This window comes from Apus apus, chromosome Z (genome assembly GCF_020740795.1).
Source record: "Apus apus isolate bApuApu2 chromosome Z, bApuApu2.pri.cur, whole genome shotgun sequence".
NCBI lineage: Eukaryota > Metazoa > Chordata > Aves > Apodiformes > Apodidae > Apus > Apus apus.
The window spans coordinates 25,965,708-25,990,118 of record NC_067312.1 but is presented as its reverse complement, the minus strand read 5'-3'; the positions used below and the strand labels follow the sequence as shown (position 1 = coordinate 25,990,118).

The following is a 24,411-nucleotide window of genomic DNA, read 5'->3' as shown; positions in this document are numbered from 1 at the left end:
CTTTTTAGTTGAAGAAGCCCTAAGGCGTGGGAGTGAGTGACAAGCCCTAGGTGATTCACTAGATGGATCTACCTCTCCATGTTCATTTGCTGGGCCCTGAAGTTCAAGGGCAACTGGGAGGGTGGGAGGGGCTGTGAGGGTTTTCGCTTGTCTCTCTGAGGAGGGACTTCCCTCCATTCCTCCCTGTCCTGTGAGTTCCCTCCTTCTGTCTGATGATAGGAGGGGAGGGGATCCATCACTTGTTCAAGAAGTTCTTCCTTCTGCCCTTGCCTTAGGGTGTAGCTCCACCAATCTATTTCGCTTTCACATTGTTTGATGCTTCTTAACCTTCCTACCTCCTCCCTCAGTTCAGCCACCAGCCTGAGCAGATCATGTCCTTGCTCACACCACACACACGCAGTGTCACTGGCTCCCTCTGGTACCAATGCCAGGCTCAGGCATTCCCTGCAGCCCCAGACCTGCATGGCCTCATGTCTGCAAGAAAGCTCAGCCTGAGTTCCCACATTCTTTCTCACTGTGGCTTTTGGTCATGTTGTGACCATGATGGTCTGTCTAGCTAAAAGAAAGCAGCCGCTGTTTGCTGCTCCTGGTGTGCCCTCACGCACACCCACACTAAATGGTTTGCACTGACCCACTAACCCGGCTCGGGCCGCTTTCTGCGATGGCCGCTGCTGGTGTTGGTGTTGGTGTTGGCGTTGGTGTTGGCGTTGGTGTTGGCGTTGGTGTTGGCGTTGGTGTTGGTGTTGGCGTTGGTGTTGGTGTTGGCGTTGGTGTTGGCGTTGGTGCCAGTGCCGGTGCCGCGCGCCGCCCCGCGCTGCCGCTGCCCTGAGGGAGCTGCCGAGAGGCTGCTTTTAAATTTTGCCGCAGTTCTTAGACACGCCCCCCAGCACCTGCCAATGAAACACGTCTTGAGAAGTCTTGAACTTGCACAGAATCATGTAAAATTGTAATTTTAGTTAATATGGTGGCTGGCTCACATGTTTGTTGGAAAACAGCACCAATCAATTTTTTCAGATAGCTGAACAATTGATGTTTTACCCCTTTAACCACTTAGGTATCCACCTTTAAAACTTACCGTTCCATCAATATAGAGCTTGCTGTTCCCCAGCTTCAAGCACTGTTTAGAGAAAAGAATAAATACTTGTTATGGAAGAGTATTAGTTCATGGCAATTCTTTATGTAAGAATGTTGGAGTGTTAGAACCTCTGAGGAGGTGAATGTCATAACAAATGAGAACTGAAGATCTAGTATTCTGACTACCTGGATGGTTTTAGACATTCAAAGACAGCAGCTTCAGAAAGCTGAGTTCTTCTATCAGTTCTGGAGTTACTACAGTTTCCATATATTTGTTGTCTTAGCAAACACTAATGAAAAAGTGTTTGCTTTAATTGCCTCCTGTTATAAACAGATAATTAATTAGACATTATGTTTGACTGAAGTTAATTGCTGCAAGGGTTGCGATTCTTTTTGAAGTCTTTTGTGATCAAATAAACTAATAACAGATTATAATTATGGTTCTGAAAGATTATCATCTTTAGAATATGAATAGACTGTTTATCAGGGTTAAAGGAGAAAAATTTGGATATTCCTGTTCATTATATTACTTATAGGCATTGGAGTTCTTCACTATGAATTATTATAATCTAAACAATAACATATGGGAAGATCATAGTACAAATAAATAAAACATGGATTGAAGTCCAATATAATTCTTACTAAAGGAGTTTTTCTCCTCTTGGAGCTATCTTAGGAACACATTTATAATCTCACTTTCCAAAAAAAAAAATAAATTATAATCTCATTTTTAGAGTTTTGGTGTTTTTTTTTTTAAATATCGTACTTTTTCCAGTGGTAGAAAATGCATTCCTTGCTCGGACATATGACCTAAACAACACAACAGGAAGAAAACAGCTTTGGGCTGGTTTTATATCTAATTTATATTAAGTGTGTTAAAGCAAAAGCCAACCATCAGAAAGTCCCATATCCGTGTTGTAATAAACAAGAGCTACAAGGGTTGGAAAAGAAGGGATGAAGGTTGAAATGATAATTTGATGCTACTGTTTACTTGCATTTGTTAGGTGATGGTTCAGTTATTTAACTGTTTATAGAGTTTTCCTTTGCCATTTGTCACTTCTGTGTTTTTTTGTGAACATTGCTGCAGAGGGGAAAGGACTTAAGGAATAATTTGAAAACTGAGAGGATGGGGACTTCTCTTGTGGGCTGCAGGCAGGATTATATTCTGTGAAAAATGTGAAAAAAAAAAAGACATGAAAATACACTGAAACAGGTATAATTGGTAGCTGCAATACATTCAGGATGGAAGGGATACATTTCTTTGTTGGGAAAGAAGAGTTGTGAAGGGTCTGCAAAACAATTAGGAAATAAAGTTAATATAATGAGAAAGTAATAAGCTCATGGTGCAGCTCAGACAGCAGCTTATTTCTAACAGTTTATTGATAGGACAAGAATATTATTTTTAACAGCATCTTTTGAATGCTCATCAGGAGAAATAATTGGCTATGAGAGGCCAAAGCACAGTACAATGACCAAAGGACTTGTTATCAAAAAACAAAGGTTAATTTTTTTAAACTCTCAAGACTTTTACACTTTATTCTTTCATTGTTCATAATGTTTTGATACTTCTGTGCTTCACAAGGGAAGTAGTTATTTAGTAAAATTATGAGAATATTATTATGTTGAAAATATCTATATAAAGAAATACAAAACTATTTGATTTACCTTCTGTGAGTATTTCTAATATTAATGTTGATTGGGAAAGACCAACAATGTTTATGTATGAAAAATATAAGGAATTTCATTTTAAGAGTAAAGATTAACCATTTGACTTTACTTACATTGCATTCTTGAAATCAGTCTGCTGACTGCACCTGTTGAACTATTTTGCTAAGTTCTTTCAAACAATATTACAAAGCAAGGGCCAGCTCTGCTGGATGGAGTTTCCAGACTGCTGGTTAGGACTCATCTACCTGCAGTGTGATACAGTAATCTTGCCCACAGGAGTGGTCTCTTTCGGACCAGAAAATGAATGGGCTGCATGTGCATTATCAGGAAAACCTCAACTATTGGAACAAAAATTTCTGTTTAGAATGAAGGAACTACCCAATATTGCTAAACACCTCTAAATCAATAAGAATGTTGTAGTGTCTGTGTCCTTCTTGGACTAAGAGGAAAGAGAAGATAGATATCAGTAATTCTGCAAATTCAGTATTTACCTACCTTCTCATGAATATCCTTTGATTAAAGATTAAGATAGTAATAGCTAGAAAATGTCTGTTGACAAAAGTTATTTTCAAAAGACATTTAGCTGTTGTTCTTAAGGAGCTTATTGCTCTTGATTAGCTAAAGAGATAGTTAATGCTTCTGTGATGAGCAGCAGTGGTTCTGTCATACTGTCCTGAGTGACTCATGGAGAAGACATTAAGTCTAAAAATACTCTTCTTTTTTTTGTGCTAGCTAAAAAGGCAGCTGCATAAAAGACTGATTTGCTGATATTGGTCATGATCAATGGTAAGAGACACTGCTAAAATCAGCATACTCATCTCTACAAAATATAACTATCTTGCTAATATACTTTTAACACAATGTGTGCTCTATCAAATGTTTTACAATGATGTCTCATAAAGAAGCAGCAGTGGAAGCTATTTGTACGAAGCATGAGGGAGAGCAGGAACATTGTGTTGTGGATGAGGTACCTGCAGATGTCTTCAGATGTTAACATCTGTAATTTCAAGCATGGAAATACTGAAGAGTGACCTCTATTTTAACATGGAGTTTAAAAGCTGAGGCTTTTAAAGGTGTATGTGTATTTTTACACTTGTTTCCCTTCCAACTACTTTCTGCAGGACTGAAGTGATTCTTTTGGAGACCAGAATTTTACACAACAGCATTTAAAGCCCAGCAGAGTTGCTGGGGCACTTGTCTGCTCTTGTAGCTGATGGAAAAGAGACACAGGACAAGGATTGCTTGGCTTGATCTTGCTCTGAGCAATCTGTTCTAGTTGGAGATGTCCCTGCTTATTGTAGGGGGGTTGGACTAGACGACCTTTACAGGTCCCTTCCAACCCAATACATTCTATGATTCTATGATTCTATTTTAGCTGCTTCCAGGTACTTTATAGCAATTACTAGGTAGATAAAACACAATCCAGGAAGTTCAGTAAGGAAGTAGGTTGAAAAAGAATTACATGTATCCGATAAAATACAAATCTGGTTGTTTCTGTCCAAAGTTTGTGAACTAATTTTTGTTCACACTGAGTCTGCTCAGTGTGTTGTGCATCTTTGCCAAATGTCCTACAGACGGTTTGTCCCTGCAATGGAAATAATGTACAGTACACTAAAATGTGAATGGTTAAAGTGTCAAGTATTTCAGCTTATCTTTCTGTGGGAAAGGACTTTACATTGAAATCGTTATTAACATTAAAATAAATCTCAAAATATTTTTCTCTATCTCATTTTAATATATGTAGCTAAATTGTAATGTATTGGTTCTAAAATCCTTGGGAAAAAAAAACAAACAACAAACAAACCAAAGCATGCTGGTACTATTCTGTGTACAGGACAATCCTTTTTTAAATAAAGCAGTACACTGAAGTAGAAAGAAGGAAAAAAAAACACAATCAAGTTGGACATTTTTGATTCTATATATCTGAAATGGAAACTGTCTGACTTAGCACATCTTACACCCAGTGATTAATCCCCAACAGAACTGCTTATATCCTAGAAATGTTCAGACAACTTGTTTATGTAGGGTAATTTATAATTTTTGCAGTATTTAGCATGAGTGCAGTTTATTACTGAGGAAATAATGGCATTCTTTCTCCCATTCAGTCTTATTTGCCTGTATTTTAATTGTTTTGGCTAGAGGCACCTTGTTTAATAGTTATATTAAGCTTTGCCATGTCTGGGAACAGATGACGAAGACACAGTAGGAAATTTGTTCTCCCTAGGTACATTTGTAAAGCTATGCATGTAATTTCTATTCACTGAGAAAGAAGAAAATAACCTCTCATTGTTTTGTAAATATAGAAGCTCAACTGGTTTTAGTGTGATCCATTGTGATGAGTTATGTAGCTCACAAAACAATTCTTTTTTTGTGTGTGTGTGTTGCAGGTAGCATAGTGTACCTTGGGATGATGGTGGGGGCATTCTTCTGGGGAGGCTTGGCAGACAAGGTGGGAAGGAGACAGTCACTCCTGATATGCATGTCTGTCAATGGATTCTTTGCCTTCCTTTCATCATTTGTCCAGGGCTATGGCTTCTTCCTCTTCTGTCGCTTGTTTTCTGGATTTGGGTAAGCTTCTCTGGTTTTGTTAATTTCCACAAATCTGTATGTTAATAACATTTGCTTGTTTGCAAAAGCACATTATTTAATGTAGAAATATAGTCTGTGTCAGGGGGGAGAGAATTAAACAAAATAGCTTCTACTCTCCCAAGTAACAACCTGAAGGCGAGAAATCATGACTTTAGGGGAAAGATAAAGACTGCAAATTGTGAGAATGAGTTCTGATCTTCTTTTGCAACAGACTTGCTTAGTGAAATTTATCAACTTGCTTAACTCTTTTCTGCCTCAGCTTCTCTATATATTGCTTGTTCAGTCAGCAAAACAATACCCTCCTCACAGGTATACAGTAGTATTCCAGTAATATTTGTAAAGTTTCTAAAGTCTTTGTGTGCATAATATTGTTTATAATACCACTGTCATAAAGATTGTTAAATTTAAAACAGGGCCTTAGAGTGTGCTAAATGTTATGGCTCTCTCATGGTCCTGTGTTTGCTTTAGTTTTCATTTAAATACCTTCTTAGTTTTGAAAAAAGTTTAAGATACTGATAATGGTCTATTAAGTTTATACTTTTCAACTTAAATGAACAGAGATTGAGACACACAAGTAAGTTAATATGAGAAAGCTTCTACTTTTACTGTACCCTTCAATAATCAAAACTTGGTTCTGCAGAATGGTTAGTTTAGCACTTTTGGTAATTGATTGATTCAGATCAAAACTCCCAATTACAATTCCATTTCAGGCCACTATCAATCAATCCTTAAGACGCTAAACAGACAAGAGCTGGTGAGAGCCTAGTATGCAGTGTCTTAGAGCCACACACATGAAGTGCACTGCTTGTCAATGCCCTGACACTGTTGTGTAATGTTTGTGGTTTTACAAACCCCTTGAACTGGTCTGAAGAAGGATAGGGCTAGACACTGAAACAAAAAAGAGATTACCATAAAACTAAGTAATGTTCAACTAATTTAGGAAGGGGGATAGAAGGGCAAAGAGAGAGCGGAAGGAGATGTGAGGAATCTCCATAGTTTGTCAACAAGTTCTCAGATAGTACATTAAGAGAGAGCTAGAGGAAATGTCAACTGTTCTAATTCTTAAAAAAAACCAAAACAAAACAAATGAACAAACAAACAAACAAACAAATAAACCCCAATGAACCAACCAACCAAAAAAATCCCATCCTGCTTCTTTACATGTTTTTCCTCTCAAAAGTCACTATCAGTTTTAGGTGCTATGTTTCATCACTCCATAGAGAAACATTGATCACATTGCATGACACTCACTCTACCGTGATCCTGTCTAAGTCCACAAGCTTGTTGTGCTTCTGTTTAGCATGCCCAATTCTTGAGGGTAGCACTGGACCCTTGTGCCACAAAAGTTTGTCTTTTGGCAGACAGGTTTATGACATTGTTGGCTTTCACACAGATTGTCCCTCTTGGGGCCTACAGCAAAAGATCTATTTGTCATGCCTCATGACAAACTTGCCTGCAGGGTCTCCTCCCCACCTGTAGCAGTAGCTTTTCCAGTAATGTACAATGCTTTACTCATGATGGATTTATGTCCGGGACTGGGAAGCATGTACTATGGTGTAGCCAGCTATGATTAAAATGTTTTTGAAGGACCAGGTCCTTTATATCTGTATCTTATACCTGCATGTGGGTTCCCACTGTGTCCAAAGTCTGCCTACCTCATCTTTGAGAGCTGCATGAATAGATCATAGACAATATGCTACCAAGTACTACTTTTTAAAATTCTCTGCCCAAAAAATCCCAGCCAACAACAACAACAACAAAACCTCACAAGACAACATGAGCTGCAGAGCCATTCCTCATAGCAATTATTGCAGAGAAAGATTCATGGCTGCCTCATTGTCACCGTTTGACTCAGGTCCGACAACAATGCTCTCGATCCACTCCCCCCCCCACCCAGTTAGGGAAGGAGAGAGAGAAAAAGAGAGAGACTTGGCTGGATTGAAAACTAAACTACACAGCTTTAATTAAAACACTAATGAATCACACAAGAAAATATATACAATTATATACAGATATATTCAGATATGGGCAAAAGCCTCTCGCCTCCCCCCACCCCCAGCAACTCCCACAGCACTCCCCTGAACGGGAAAGAGTCCTGAGAAATCCCGGAGCTGCTGCTGGAGAAAGCGGAGAGTTATGAGGGTCAGGAGAGCTTGAGTCTAAGGGTCGGCGGTGATGGATGAGCAGAGTCCTCCCTGGACGCCGGCCATGGACGGAAGAGAAGGGCGAGAAGAAAGAGGAAGTTGTCTTCTAAGATCTCTGTCCTTCCCCTGAGCTTACGTAGATATATGGAATGGAATATCTTTGGCCAATTTTTCTGTCTGTCTAACTCAGCCTCCCACGGGGGGGTCAGAGATCTCCCCATAGTGTCTGAGCCAGCAGAGTGAAGGTGTAACCTTGAAGCCTCAGTAGTTAGAAAAACATTCCACTGTCTTATCAGCCTAGCAGAACACACAGTTGCTAGTTAAAAGAAAGCTTACTGAAGGAAAAAAAAATCAGTGAAAAGAAAAATTGGCTTAATCCTGGCTCAAACCAGGACACTCATGTTTGTTGTTTACTTCAAAGACCAGATTTGTCTTCAGAATAACCTCCTTCGGCTGATATTGGAGTTGCATCTTATAAGTCACAGGTTTCTAGAACTGAATCTGTGTTTCATACCCTTGAGATGGAGGAAAGCCCTTCCTGTTTCTGTTCTCACTCTTTGCCTGCCATAATGCATATTTCCCACCAGACTTTGATAGTTTGGAGCATTTCTTTTTCATCTGCTAGCATGCTCTTGGAGAAGGCTTGCTTTTCACTTGAGAGCCATGTTCAAGACGGTATTTGAGAGCAGCTGTAACAGCAAGAGATATATCATGCCAAGCACCTTGAAAGAAGGGAGAAGCTAGAATATTCCAGCTGCAGAGGCAGCAAAGTAAATTCTTTTCACATTTAAACAGCTGGGCACAAATATACCCGCTGTCAGAGCATACATCTTACAGTTCTGTGTTTCCAGATACTTTGCATCAGCTACTGTTCAAAAAGGCAAACTTTTTTGGTATTGTTTACTGAAGTACTCCCAGATGTTTATGCCAGCTTTGAAGCCGTATCTTCTTGCAGCATGACGGTAAATCTGGTTTGAATGAAATCTTGAACATGTATTGCATTCTTTACTACATCCCACATCTTGCTCTAATGAACAAGAAGTTGTGTCAGTTAAATGGGAATAGAAATTTAACTTAATTTCTCCTTATATCTTTTCTTCATTTTAGATGTCCTGTCTTTAGATATTAGATGTCAGATCTCCTTTCTTAGTGTACACTGAATGTGTACCTCTGTTATCAAGGGAGGAGGCTTTGTTCCTGTAATTTCCTGTAAATCAAAGACCCGAAATGACAAATAAGGATAATTTCAAGAATAATTTTTAAAGTATAATTATTCAAGAACAATTTCAAGCAAAAACCTGAAAGATATGTTTTTAAAGGCAAAACAGTATTGTTACTCAGATTGGAGAAGAGCTTTCTGAAGGGTCAGTGTCACCATTTGACTCAGGTCCGACAACAAGGCTCTTGATCCCCTCCCCCCCACCCAGGTAGGGAAGGAGAGAGAGAAAAAGAGAGAGACTTGGCTGGATTGAAAACTAAACTACACAGCTTTAATTAAACATCAATGATAAAAGAAAATATATACAATTCTATACAAATGTGTTTAGGGAATGTGCAGAAGCCTCTCACCTCCCCCCACCCCCAGCAACACCCACAAGAATCTCCTGAGCTGCAAACAGTCCCCAAAAATCCCAGAGCTGCTGCTGGAGAGGGCACAGAGTGAGGAGGCTCAGGAGAGCTCAAGCCTGGGGGTTGGTGGTGATGGATGGTCGGAGTCATCCCCAAACACCAGCCATGGATGGAAGAGGAGGGAAGAAGCAGCAGGAAGGAAGTTGTCTTCTGTGATCTCTGAGCTTCCTCTGAGCTTACATAGAGATATGGAATGGAATATCTCTGGTCAGCTTTGCTGTCTGTCTAATTCAGCCTCCTATGGGGGGGTCATAGATCTGCCTGTAGTGTCTGAGCCGGCAGAGTGAAGGTGTGACCTTGAAGACCCAGCAGTTAGAAAAACATTCCACTGTTTGTTATCATTCCTAGCTGGAACACTCTGCTACTAGTTAAAAGAGAGTTTACTGAAAGAAAAAAAAGAAATCAGTAAAAGGAAAATTGGCTTCATTCTGGCTCAAACCAGGACAACCAGAGAGTTATCTGAACAATTTAATGTAATTAAAAGTCAATAAAATATTAAGAAGTATGTAAAAGATCTAAAAGAATTTATGTGTATAGAGTTTAAACTGGTCTGTTACCTTCTAGATAATATAAAATCAGATTAAGAAGCATCAAAAATAAAATCAGAATCTGACAGAAGATTTTATTTCTAAAAAATACTATGAAAAGGATTCTTCTCAGATTCTCTTGCAGTCAAAGTGTGGTTTAAGAAGTATACTGCTCAGGCAAAAAAAATCCCTTCAAATATTATTTTTTTATATCTGAAAAACCTAAACCTAGTAAAAATTTTGCATGCAAAAAAGTGTTTTGGAATACAAAACATTATAGATAATATTAAGATATTACTGAGCAAAGGGCATTGAGGGATATGAAAGTCTGAAAGGTGAACTTAAGCTAGTGAAAAGAATAAAGACATGATGGACAAACTCCAAAATTATTTTCTTTTATAGAAAATAATATCATAACTCTGATTCTTCCATTGATTAATATAGAATCAAAACTTGAGAGGAAATTTAATCCAAAAGCCTGATAAAGGTCTAGGGAGGCTTTAGATATGGTTTCCTACGAAGTCAAAAAAGCTGGACAAGAAGCGGTGAGCTGTATTCATTGTTAGCCACTGGGGGAATGTGCAAAGGCTTAGCATCAAAAAGCAGCTTCATAGATCTGTCTTTGAAATCGTCGAAAGAAGGTTTGTCTAATACCAGAACATGGTTCATAACATCACTGCTAACTTGAATGGAATTGGAGTTGTTGCCTATTCAACACTGTCACTGTGATGTAGTATTCTAAGCTAAATAATTTTATCTAACCTCTATGATACAAAAATCTTGTATTTTTAATACAAAGCTATTAGTTTACTATTTTTCATACTTTCAGGTAATTTTAAATGCAGTTTTTCCAAGTACAACAACTCATTTTAAAATAAATTGTTTTAAATTTCTCTATATATTTGTATTCTCCCAGCAAATTTTGTATTGGTTGCTTTGAAATACTCCTTCCACATTACTGGGATCTACCAAACTAACTAAGCTCATCATACAGTTAGAAAAAACCCAAAGCTGTGGAAGAAGTTTCTTGTAACTAGCAGTTTTTAGGTGATTGCCTATGCAAATCCACCCACTCTGACTTTTGCCAGCACTTTTGTGTATCATGGGTAGTGACAAGAAGTTCTCAGTCTTGTATGTCCCTCTTCTCTTAATGGCCAAGACAGGAAAGACTTGCAAGTAGTCCATATGCATAACTGTAAAAATGTTCAGATCTCAACCACACAGCTGCTTTTGTATTAGTGTGTCATCAGTGTTTTGTATAATGTCATATCTATCTTTTACCTCTTCATACCCACTTGCTCCACTTCTTTCTCATGAAATAATTCGTGTCCTCACACCCTCAGAAGGTTGTAATCCCACACACTCTAGTTCCTCTCCAGCTCCTAGCTGTCTCCCACTAATGGCTATCAGTGTTTTTACACTGTGAGCTAATTAATAGCTCTGCAGGTGACTGGCTTCAAAGCTGATAGTGTCTGCCAAAAGGGTCGACAGGCTTCTCAGTCAAGCCAAGGAAGCAGCTGGCAAGGTCTGAGCTTTCCAAAAAGCTTTGATCCATCCCTCGCCACTAGATAAAAGTTGACTAATGTAAACCTGGGATACCTGGAAGAGAGGTGGTTCTTCCTAAGACTCTTAGGAGAAGAAGACAGTTTTGTTATGAGGTGTGGCATTCAGGATGGGAAAATAAGATTGCACAAAATTGAGAGAAAGACTAGAAAAGTGAAACATATAAATAAGGTATAGAGCCTATATGATAGAAAACAATCAAAAATATAGAATCATAGGAACATTTAGGTTTGAAAGGACCTTTAAGATCATTAAGTCCATCTGTTAGCTTAACACTACCAACTCCACCACTAAACCATGTCCCTAAGCACCACATCTACACATCTTGTAAATACCTCCAGGGATGGTGACTAAAACACTTCCCCGGGGAGCATGTTCCGGTGCCTGACAACCTTTTTGGTGAAGAAATTTTTCCTAACATCCAATCTAAACCTCTCCTCTATAACTTGAAGCCATTTCCTCTTTTTCTATTGCTTGTTACTTGGGAGAAGAGACCAACACCCCCCTGCTTACAGCCTCCTTTCAGGTAGTTGTAGAAAGTTACAAGATTTCCCCTCAGCCTCCCTATGTCCAGACTAAACACCTCAGTTCCCTCAGATGCTTCTCATAAGACTTGTTCTCCAGACCCTTCACCAGCTTTATTGCCCTTCTCTGGACTCACTCCAGCACCAAAATGTTCTTGTAGGGAGGGGCCCCAAACTGAACAGTGCTCAAGGTGCAGCCTCACCAGTGCTGAGTGCAGGGGGACAATCACTTCCCTAGTCCCACTGGCCACACTATTCCCAATACAAGCCAGGACATTATTCACTTTGTTGGCCACCTGGTCACACTGATGACTCATAATCAGCCAGCTGTTAGTCAACACCTCCATATCCTTTTCCTCTGGGCAGCTTTGCAGCAACTCTTCCCCAAGCCTGTAGCATTGCATGAGGTTGTTGTAAACCAAGTGCAGAACCCAACACTTGGTCTTATTGAATGTCATACAATTGGCCTTGGGTCATCAATCCAGCCTGTCCAGGTCACTCAGTAGACCCTTCCTACCTTCAAGTAGATCTACACTACCACCCAACTTGGTGTTGTTTCCAAACTTACTGAGGGTGTACTTAATCCTAGGCTTTACTGAAATCTAAGTAGACAACACCCACAGCCTTTCCCTCCAAGCAGGTCATCTGAAAAGGTATCAGGTTAGTCAAGGAGGACTTACCTATCATGAACACATGATGACTGGGTCAGATCACCTGGTTGTCCTGTACATGCTGTGTGATAACATTGAGGATGACCTGCTCCATAACCTTCCCTGGCAGCGAGATCACATTGACAGACCTATAGTACCTCAGATCCTCCTTCTGCCCTTCTTGTACATGGATGTCACATTTGCTAACCTCCAGCCCACTGGAACCTCTCCAGTTAGCCAAGACTGCTGAAAAATGATGGAAAGTGTCTTGGTGAGCACTTCTGCCAGATTCCTCAGTACCCTTGGGTAGCTCCCACCTGACCCCATAGATTTGTGTATGTAGACTTGTGTTGTAGTAGGTTGCTGACCTACCCCTTCGATTATGGGGGCTTCATTCTTCTCCCTCTCTCTGTCAGAGAGGAGTTACTGGGAACCTGCACAATAAGCAGTCTTACTGAACAGGCCAAAGTCTGTCCTTTGGAAATCCAAGGTAGCAGTTCTGCTAAACTCCCTCCTTACTTCTCTGAAAACTGAGAATGCTTGCTATGACTGAGATGGCCTCCAGCTGTCACATCACCCACAAGTTCTTCACTGCTCACAGAGACCAGCATGGCTGAGTTGAGACCTGTTGGTCAAACTAAAGGACAAGAAGGAAATGCAAAGGCAGGGGAAGCAGGGACTGGTGTCCTGGGAAGAGTATAGGGACACTGCCTGGTTGTGTCGGGATGGGATCAGGAAGACCAAGGCACAGATGGAGCTGAGCCTGACAAGCAGTGCAAAAGTAATAAGGAGATTCTACAGGTATGTCAACCAGAAAACAAAGGTCAAAGAAAATGGTCCCAGCCTTATGACTAAGGCTGGCAGACTGGTAATGACAGATGTGGAGAATGCTGAGATGCTCAAGAATTTTTTCATCTCAGTCTTCACCAGCAGCCACTCCTCCCACACCTCTGAAGTGGATAGACCACAAGATAGAGACCTGGGGAGCAAAGTCCCACCCTCTGTAAGGTTTGTGACCATCTGAAGAACCTGAGCATATGTAAGCCTAAGGGACCTGAGGAGATGCATCCCAGAATCCTGAGAGAATTAGCTGACATAGTTGCCAAGCCATTTGACAAGATATTTGAAAATCCTGGCAGTGAAGGGAAGTCCCTGGTGACTGGAAAAATGGAAACATTGCACCCATTTTTTAAAAGGACAGAAAGGAGGACACTGGGAACTAACAACCTGTCAGCCTCACCTCTGTGCCTGGCAAGATCATGGAACAGATCCTCCTAGAAGCTATGCTAAGGCGTGTGACAGACAGAGAGGTGATTCAAGACAACCAACATGGCTTCACCAGGGGCAAGTCCTGCCTGAACAACCTGGTTGCCTTCTGTGATGGAGTGACTATATCAGCAGACAAGGAAGGAGCTATGGATGTCATTTATCTGGAGTTCTGTAAGGCCTTTGACACAGTCCCCCACAACATTCTTCTCTCTGAATTGGGGTAACATGGATTTGATGGGTGGACTGCTCAGGTTAAGGAATTGATTGGATGGTCACATTCAGAGGGTACTGGTCAATGGCTCAGTGTCCAAATAGAGACTGGTGACAGGTGGTTTCCTTCAGGGAGCTGTACTGGGACCAGTACTGTTTGATATCTTCATCAATGCAATAAGCAGTGGGACTGAGTGCACCATCAGCAAGTGTGCAGATGACACCAAGCTGACTGGTGCAGTTGAAATGCCCAAGGGATGGGATGCCATCCAGGGGGATCTTGACAAGCTCAAGAAGTGGGCCCATGTGAACTTCATGAGGTTCAACAAGTCCAAGTGCAAGGTTCTCCATATGGGTTATGGCAATCTCCACTATCAATACAGGCTGGGAGATGAAGGGATTGCAAGCAGCTCTGAGGAGAACTTCAGAATACTGGTGGATGCCCCCTTCCTGGAAGTGTTCAAGGCCAGGTTGGATGGGGCTTTGAGTAACCTGGTCTAGTGGAAGGTGTCCCTGCCCAGGCAGGGTGTTGAATCTAGATGATCTTAAAGGTCCCTTCCAACCTGAACCATTCTATGATTCTATGATGAGAAGCTAGACATAAGCTGGCAATATGCTCTCACAGCCCAGAAAGTCAATTATATCCTGGGCTGCATCACAAGAAGGGTGGCCAGCAGGTCAAAGGAGGTGATTCTTCCCCTCTAGTCTGCTCTGGTGAGACCCTACCTGGAGAACTGTGTCCAGTCTGGAGTCCTCAGCACAACAAAGATATGGACCTGTTGAAACAAGTCCAGAGGAGGGCCACAAAAAGGATCAGAGGGCTGGAGCACCTCTCCTGTGAAGACAGGCTTCTATGAAGAGAGTTTGTGTTCAACTTAGAGAAGAGAAGGCTCCGGGGAGACCTTGTTGCAGACTTTCAGATATTAAGAGGCCTATAAGAAAGATGAGGAAAACTTTTTGGCACAGCCTGTAGCAGTAGGACAAGGGGTAGTGGTTTTAAATCGAAAGAGGGTAGATTTAGACTAGATATTTGGAGGAAATGTTTTACAATGAAGGTGATGAAACACTGGTACAAGCTGCCCAGAGAGGTGGTAGATGCCCCAATCCCTGGAAGTATTCAAGGCCAGGTTGAATGGGGTTCTGAGCAACCTGATCTAGCTGAAGATGTACCTACTCACTTCAGGCGGGCTGGACTAGATGACCTTTAAAAGCCCCTTCCAACCCAAACCATTCTATGATTGGATTAATCTGGCTTCTCACAAATAGTTTGCTAATGGCAAAAGTTGGTTTCATGACTTTGGTCTAATGACCATTTTGAAAGGAAAACAACAGAGAAGTTTTTTAATGAGACCTGTGGTAGTGGCAATTGAGAACTGTTAATAGGAAGAGGGAAGAGCAGGTGCAATTGGACAGAAAAACAAAGGGGTGGGCTGTTTCCAAATCTCAGGACTATAACACTGAATCTGTGTTTTGATCTCTATCACTTTTTAACAAATTGCAAATAACAAGGTGACAACTTACAAATGCCATTGCACACGAACACAATCTTTTCAATCTGGATGTTGTCCAAGTTTGAAAGAGAAGATAAGGTATTTCAGAACAGCATCCTGCTTTGTACATTTGGTATTCTGTAAGGGATTTTTTCCTAATTATCTCTATTCCTTGTATGCTTTTGCATTTCAAGTCCCTTTGGCTACTGAATCTGCAAATAAACAAAGGTTTCTATCTGAAAGCCAGAGGTTTCTGAATGTCTCACAGAAGTGTTTTTATTCCAGCTGTCACACTGTTCAGTTGCCAAAATCTGTTGTGACAAATCACAGCTCTGAAGGTAGATTAGCAGACATTCATCATCTCTGTTTGTAATAAAGAAAATGCAAATGTACCTCATCTTATTGTTTGTTTCACAAAATCCTTCTCTCATAGGGTGCATCACTTAAATCTTCTTTTGGTTCCCCTCTCTAATAATTTCACAGAACAAACATGAAACAAACATTCTCTAATAGCAAATGACTGTGGTACCAAGCACACATCAAAATTTCTGCAAGAGACAGACAAAAATTTCTTTGCTCCTTAAAAATGTTCTCTAGGTCCGTACAGTTGTTACAGTTTCCTTATTGTTGTTTCTTCCTGCTTTCCCTTTCTGCTTTCCTTGCTCTGCATTCAGTAGCAAGTTTTAAGGAGTAGAGGCATGGCTACTGCCACACTGAGATGGTCCAGCATAAGAGCAAAAGAGCACAATTTTTCCTCTCCCTCTACCTCCTCTGTCCTCCAGTTCAGCTGTTGATTAGTCTCTCTTAGTCACTGTAATGGTTTTGTGACATAGGAAGAGCTTTTTTAGGTCCTGGTATCCTAAAAGCTCTGGCGGGACCACTCCACACTTATGTGAGGCCAGAAGAAAGAAAGAATTTGACCAGCTGAGATGTAAGTTCCACTCACACATTTAAGATATGAAGTGGACAACACAATTTACTACACAGTTGCCGTGGAAAAAAGACCTACAACTCTGAATAGCAGCTGTTGTCTGTATGATGAAAATATACCCTTTATTTCTCCTTTAGACAGTCAGCAAGTTTTTTTCACTATTTGATCAATAAGTACATACTGTCTGGCCTGCTAAGCTTTTCTTAACCTGTTGATGTACTTACTGGAAATGTAAATCACATCAGATGAAAGAGAAATACTGAGTTTTTTTCGAAGTTAATTAATATTTTTTTCTGCTTATTTGCATGTTCTAAATAAGCATTTTAGTTTGTTGGCTCCAAAATTCCTTTTGCATGTCTAAAAGGTCTATTTGTTAGCAAAAATTGCCTTATTAAATTGGTCAGTAGACAATACTTCTTCTGTAGCGTTGGAGGACTCTTAGAACATAGCATAGGAGTCAACCCACCTGGATCAGTTTTAAAAGATAAAGTAGCATCAGCATCTTGTCCTCCATGATACAACTGGTTCATGATGACAGGTAGGAGATGCATTTTTTGCTGTATTTGGTGAGGATCTCTGTACATTTTATGACATTAAGATAAGGTATGTTCTTCCCTTTTGTAGCATCTACCTATTACCTAAACCATCACCCCACCAACATTTGTATGACTTACCTGTGTGACTTCCTTCACCCATTGGAAACTCTCCACAAGCCATGCTTCATTAGAATTCCAGCCTAGGAAATTTAAGGGAGATTTCAAGATGATTATATGTTGAGTCTTGAATTTCATAAACATAAGGACTGTATTGACCTAAAATGAGCCCTTTGTATAGAATGCTTTCAAGCACTTTGCAATAGGAAAACGATTAAAGTGTTAAATGTGATTTATTAAAAATTGTGTTATATAGCACAGATGGTTTCAGACTATATTTACGACTATAGTAACTGCATTATAAAACAAATAGAAGATTCTGTACATCATGAAGAACATATAAAATGAAGAAAATTGTAAATTTAGAAGAACAGATTGGATAATAGAACAGGAACATTACCAAATATATATTTACTTACCACTTTCCATATTTTTCTTAATGAGCTGAAGCAATCGTAGAAAATTATTACCAAAAAATATTCTTTTTAGATAGGGTGTTATTGCATGAATTATACTGTCCCACATGCTGTCAGCAATCTATTCATTTAGTTGTTCTTGAAAGCGGGCACCTGTAACTCCCCATCAGGACTTTCCAGCTTAGGGAGAAAAGAGGAAAACATTGTTTCTGGTTCTGCTAGTGTGTTTTCAACATTAGAAAATGATCTCTAATTAGATCCATAGGGGCTATATTTGGGCAATATTGTGGGAATGCAATTCAAAGCTGTGCTTGAGCCCTGGCAGGTAAGAAATTGTAGCTGTAATCGACTTATATTTTGAGAACTGGAGAGCCCTGAGCCCATAGAACCACTGAGGTAGCAGGGCTTCCCCATCACAGCAAAATGAGCTGTGATTACACCCTTGGCCATGCCCCTTCCACCGTTTCTTTCCCTCAGATTCCAGAAGAACCTCTGGGGACAATTGCCTGTTGCCTGTCACTAGTGAAGACTTTTAGTATTTTCACCCAAGAGAACTTAGATACAGCCCTTTTTAGTTGTATATGTCACGCGAATTCACAGAGGTATCAACCTTTGCAGAACTGGCTGAGGGTAAGAGCTAGCAAGTGCAACTATGGGAAACATTCATTGCAAAGCTAAGAGTTAACCAGTCATACTTAGTGAAGAGCTGTCTAGAGGGAAGTGACAGAACAGTAGACTCCTAAACAATCTAACAGCTCAATCCGGTATTTCATCCAGTATTCATCGCTATGCCTGAGGACATCTAAAAATAAACTGTATTGCTATGGCATTAAATGGTCTTAGGAGCAAAATACCATTTCTGGTTTTCTTCTTAATATTTCTTTTAATCTGTTTCAAGCTTCCTTCTTTTTGCTCCCAGTTTGGCAGCTCCCATAAATATGCTGTCATGCTATGACAAAACTCAGTTCATAATTCAAACCATTCAAGACACTGCTTTAAAGAATGTAATCTGGTATGTGAGAACATCTCTTTAAGCTTCACAGGTATTTTCTTCAGTAGGAAAAAGAAAATCCGTAAGGACTTGTCCTGTTGTGGGACACCTGACAGGTTGCATTAGTATTGAAGAGGTAAAGACAGTAAAATATGATCCAGAAGGTGATATTCATAATTATACATAATATAGTTACTCTAACACCAAGTTGAACTTCTTTTGTCCAAACCTTCAGACAGTGTTTATTTTTACTATGTGAAAAACTAAATATTACATGAATGCATAGGCTTTTCATTTAAAAAAAATAAGTAAAAAACCAGCATGGGCTTAGCAAATTACATAGAACAACTGCACAGAACATCTTTATAAAAATATGCATGAAATAAAATGTAATAGTAACATAGTTGGTGTTTAGTCACTTCTTGATTACCTAGAGCATGGGAGATAAGATTTAGAGAAATAAGTATTATTCTTTGGGGAAACAGCTAATATTTTCAGTTAGAAACAATGTATTTTGACACTTGTCAGTAGACTGCCATGGTTTCAGGATTTCTGTAATGGTGAAAGTCAACAGTTTGTGCTCATTTCTGTTGAAGCAGCTGGCACATTGACAATCCCCTGGAAACACTGAATGCAACAAATTGTACACAGAATCTTCCAGGAAATATTTGACAAAAATTGTGCCCAAACTGGTGAAAGTTTCCTCAAGAGTTCCTCAATACATGGTGTAATTTGAGAAGAAAAACTCTTGACAGAAAAACTGCTGTGGTTTGGGTTTTCAGTGACTGCAGCTATGGGCTTGTTCAAATTTCAACCAGCTGTTACTTTCTCTTATAATCCATGATCTCTATCACCTTTTAGGATCGGTGGAGCTGTGCCGACAGTCTTCTCCTATTTTTCGGAAGTGCTTGCTCGGGAGAAACGAGGAGAACACCTGAGCTGGCTGTGTATGTTTTGGATGATTGGTGGCATCTATGCTTCTGCAATGGCTTGGGCAATAATTCCCCATTATGGTAAGAAAAACATCTCCTTGTGATTTTTAGTTCTTTTAGTAGGAAAGTAAAGGTCTTGAAGTATGGTTAAAAAAGGGGACTTTATGTCTGTTCTCAAAATAGTGACAGTCCTGTTAAGAAATATACTGATTACTTTTGGTGAGGAGAATAGGTTGTACTATAAATAACAAACAATAGCTTAAAAGGTACAAAAACTACCCAGTATTTCTGTTTAGTCAGATTCTTTATACTACTGAAAAGCTGGACCATAAAAATATCATTTGCATTATTGTTGAATCTGGAGAAAATATGTAATGTGGAGACTTGCACCACAGAAAACAAATTTTAAATTGCTGTATGTCAAATTTGTATTTGCTGTTTTTCCTTGATTCAGTGATAAAATGTCAATTGTAGAGTCTTGGGAAAGAAGAGTGAGGACTGTCATGTTTGCAGCACTAGTTGTGAATATAAAGCAGTGCAGAGTGCTTCATTCTTAGTAGATCTTTTTACTGGTCTAGAAATAGAAGAATTTATCAGAATGCACTTAAATGCTGTAGAGGTGCATGAAGGCAAATAAGACAGAAAGTTTTCGATGGCTGAAGTTATACACACATGCAATATAAGCAATGTTGTGAAAGAACTGCCCTGACATGGTTGGATGTTGTATGGAGGTGTAGATTCAATTCTTAGTCTCTGGGGCTTGCCTTTTAGAAGAGTTAAATGCTCACGTGTCTCCAGGGTTGCCGAGACTGCTCAGGGGTTCTTAAAAATCAGCCTCTGCAAGCACTTTTCCCTGGTGCTCCTCAAGGCAAGTAAAGCAGCATTGTGAGTTGGCTGGCATCCAAAGCAGCTTTTTCTAGCCAAGCAGTGAGGTTTACCACCGTTGGATCATGGAAGCGAGGACAACTTTGTAAGGTTTGCCTGAAGTGATGGGAACATTTAGCAAGTATGAATGTCCAGAAATAAATCATAATAATGCAGATTAATCAAATATCTAGTCTGTTGCATTAAAATTAATTTTAGAGTCCAGTATACGCAACCAGAATCTATGTCTTCAACCTTGGCTTTTGGCTTTGAAATAAAATCAAAGAGTGGAATTTTTTGCTGACAAGGTGCAATGTGGGTTGTTTTGGTTTTTTTTTAATCCAATTATTAAATTGCTCTGTATGCCAAGTACTTTGTGCTTTCTTCTGGATTTTTATATTTTTATCTTTCAGTGGAAATGCAAACATTATGACAGACTGATTTGCATAAGTTGTCCGATTTAATTGTAGATTTTTAAAATAACTCAACTAAGATGCTTTAAAAATGTTACATGGCAGTATATCTCAATGACTAATAATACACTTCCTTATAGCAAAGGAACAGCGGTAAGTGAAAAATTTTCTCCTGTTTTTAGCAGTGGAAGAATATCAGCAACAAAAAGCCATGCTGCACTGATTATTTTTTTCTGTATCCCTCTACAAAAATATTTATGACATCATTTAAAACAAAAGAATGTAAAGAGCATTTTTAAAAGAGAGTGTCGGTCTTCAGTGTCGGTCACTGTTCTTGTAGTATCTTTAGGAAACTTCAGACTGGGTGAATGCTAGCACAGAGATCTGCCCCTTTTGTATCATGTATGTTCATGAGGAGACTCTTCTAGTGGCGTTTTCTTCTTTACCATTTTCTACATGGTTTCCATGGAATTATTTTTGGCAGAATCAAGCAAAGATATGGATTTTTCTTTAAATCACTTTCAGTACTTCTTGCCATTTACATCTCCACTGAAAAGCAAGCAAAACATAATTGTAAACAAAGCAGCCCACACACTTCTAAGACTCATGCTTATAGTGTAGGGATTTCTGAGGTCTCTGCTTCTCAGAGGAGGAGTAAACAGTTGATTTTTCTGAGCTGAACTCAGAAGTTACTCAGTGGCAGTGAATCAAGTTGCATCTGTTGAAAGCAATAAACTGTCATTAAGTGTAGTGGAATTATTCTTAAATAAATAGAAAAACATCAGGCCAGCAAAGTAGAATAATTTTGTAGAGGTTTTTTTCCCCCTCTTCTACAAATGAATCCCTTTCATTTGTACTGCCCCTTTAAAAAGTCCTAGGTTCACAGCCTTTATACATTATCTAGCCAAAGGCAGCTAGTGAAGCTATCTGTACAAGTTTACCAGCTGAACATTCAGCTCTATCTTTCTGTCAGAAAACAAGGATCACATTCTCTATATGTAACAGTTTACCTCTCTTTCTGTTCAAGCAGCACAGGAGTGTCTGAAACCTGTGTAATGCTCTGAAACGCAAAATAAAGGGAAACTAACAGTTGACTTGGCATCAGCATGTTCTTAAGTTAGGAATCAGTGTGATGTAGTGCTGCAGTGACCACATACAGAAAGGTTGATACCATCTGGAAGACAAGCATCCCTGTCCCAGGGCTTCTTGAATTCTATAGCTATTGGCTTTTGTTTAAGAATTGAGAATGCATATAGACTTGTTCTGGGTCTCAAGAAGGGGAGTTCAGGTCATAGAGAAGCTATTAGAAGAAATATCTGCAGACAAATGCTTCTAATTGCTGCCAATTAACAAAGACCCAGATTAGACTGCTATCAAGAAGTTGCTTTACTCACTACTTAGACCTGGCTGGATAGGAAGGATAATTACCCTTTTATAAATAATTTTGCAAGTGCAACTTGAAATTTGGCATCGTGTTTCAAGGTAGATTAGTTCAAATACTATCAAATAACAAATAATCTTAAGAGTGAGAAATTTCAGTTTTAAATCCAGATATTTATATGCAGATACTACAATTTTTTTTTACACCAAGCTTATGTACTAGTCTGAGGATAGGAATAAAATAGAATTATCCAAGTTGTTCTAGCTTTTAATTAAAAAAAAAAAAAAAAGTTATGAAATTATCAGTTCTGCTAAAAAAATATATTGCCTGCCATACAACTGTTATTTTAAAAATTGTTCTCAATTTTTATTGCACCATATATCTAAACTAAAAATCAGAAGAATATGGATAAAGATTTCTGTGTATTTAACCTGTCAGTTTTGGTATTCCATGTAGTTTTAATTTTTGCATATATGCTGTATACAAGCTTTTTCTGGTTCAATAAGCTACAGAAAAACAACTCAAAATTTGAAATATTCCCTAGAGTATTTTGCTTAATGGCAAACAAACATTAGCCTCATTGATTTATAAATCTTATTCCTGTACAAGAAGGAGAGCACACAGCCAACAAGAAATTAGATTGCAAGGTATTGAACAGAATGGTGCAGGTGTCCAGGCTGCTACAGCATAAGCTGCAGTTGAAATCTGATGCTTTCACCAGACTTTAACCATGCCCCCTCCCGCTGTTATTTACCAGGGGAGAGAGGAGACAACCATGTCAAATGGCTTTAGTGAACAAATCTCCACAGTATGATTAGAGACAAAGACATTATTTAACTATTTCTGGTTTAAGCAGATTTTTCCATTGTATCTGCAAGCAATGGGTATTTTATCCTGTGACTGAAAGAGGGAAAGTTATAAATGATATTTCTACTCCACTCGCTGCATTTTTACTAAACTGAAGAAATTTTTTTTTTCTGAATATTTGATTTTTTTAAGATAACAACTTTTTTTCAGGAACACATTAAAAATGCTGACACAGAAGTGTCCAATCAATGGACCCACACTGGACTTCCAAAGACTTGCATTTCAAAGCTTAATGGTTCCTTCTGTTTTTAAAAGGTTTTATTGTGTCTCCTACTGGAAATTTTAAATTCTTTTTCCTGGATTGTAAATGAAGTTTGCTTCTAATTTTCTCTGAAGATCTTCACCTTTTACTTTTCTCCTGCCAGTATCTCTAAATGAGTTTATACGACAGAAACTGGGATTTAGTTTAGATAGGAAACACATTAAGTTTTAAATAGAGATGTAATAAAGTACTAGCATAAAATGCCAAATGCAGTTATAGAATCTCCATCTCTGGAGGTTTTTAAGGGGACATGAAACAACAGCCTGTCCTCAATAGTTTAGAAGCACACTAAATTCACCAGACGGCCTACTGGAGACTCCTGGCTTGTTCTTTATTCTGCTTTCCATAAGTGGATAAGTATTTTCATAGTCACAGGAGCCCATAAATGGCTTCTATTTCTAACCAAGTGTAATTGTGATTAGCAATCAATTTTTCTTTTGAGTAAGTGGCTTGCAAAATGGCCTGGAAAACATTTCACAATTTGTAGCAGAAGATTGTTGAGCTGAAGCGGGTCGCTTCTTCTGAAGGAATTAACTTTACTGGCAATCAAAACATCTTTTTAACGGCTTTTTGTCAGGTGGCTCAAGAGTAGTTTCTGTAGTATTTTCAGTTGTCATGTTTGCTTTTTTCTTGTGTTCTCGTGTTGGAGATAAAAAAGGTAAGCATATCTTCAAAACTGCAAAAAAATGCCCTTCTGTATGAAACCAACGTGAGCTACACTGTAGTGAAATAGGCAAGGAGGTAAGCAGAGCTGCATGCAGCAGCAGATGGGGAAATGGAGAGATACTGGCCCACTGTGAAATGCAGACCATGTACAGCAGCAGGCAGTGTTAATGGGGGAGTTAACCTCTCAGCCTGTGGCAGGCTAAACTGATAATATGATGGACTAAAACTCCTCAGGTGCAATGAATCAGAAAAAAGTTTTAATTCCCTTATTTTATCTTTTTTTGTTGTTGGCCGAAAGGATTTCTCAGTGGCACATATCAGCAGCAATACTGGGATAAAAAAAAATGCTATGGCAGTGCTATGTACTATCAGTGGGGTTATAGGACACGGCAAGTATTTGGTTAACAATAAAAGCAGAAGGATCTTAGGAGCCATCCATCTTCCAGCATTTCTGATGAGCAGAACTGGATCCTCCCAAGTGGTGGGAGCTGTAAGTGTAGATGTACAGAGATTTCAGTCCAGCCTGCTGGTCTCCTCCCATTACAAGGAGATAAAAGTTTATTGCATTAGCAAAGTGGAGTCAAAAGGTTGCACTCTTCTGTGATGAATGGTGTGAAACAGTTGTTCTCCAGTGCATAAGTGTTACATGGTATATGTTTTACAGAGTATAAGGGAAAAATGGAGCTTTTCCTGTTTGT

The 24,411-nt window shown here is 39.2% G+C and overlaps 1 protein-coding gene across 1 annotated transcript in view; it reads left to right on the top strand.

Annotated features, from left to right (window-relative positions):
* The window catches only part of SV2C (synaptic vesicle glycoprotein 2C), an 89,115-nt gene that overhangs the window by 17,573 nt on the left and 47,131 nt on the right, over nucleotides 1-24,411 (top strand). Inside the window, exons 2-3 of the mRNA XM_051642048.1 lie at nucleotides 5,130-5,310; nucleotides 19,190-19,341. Coding sequence (XP_051498008.1) covers nucleotides 5,130-5,310; nucleotides 19,190-19,341 — 333 coding nt within the window. The remainder of the gene's footprint in view (nucleotides 1-5,129; nucleotides 5,311-19,189; nucleotides 19,342-24,411) is intronic.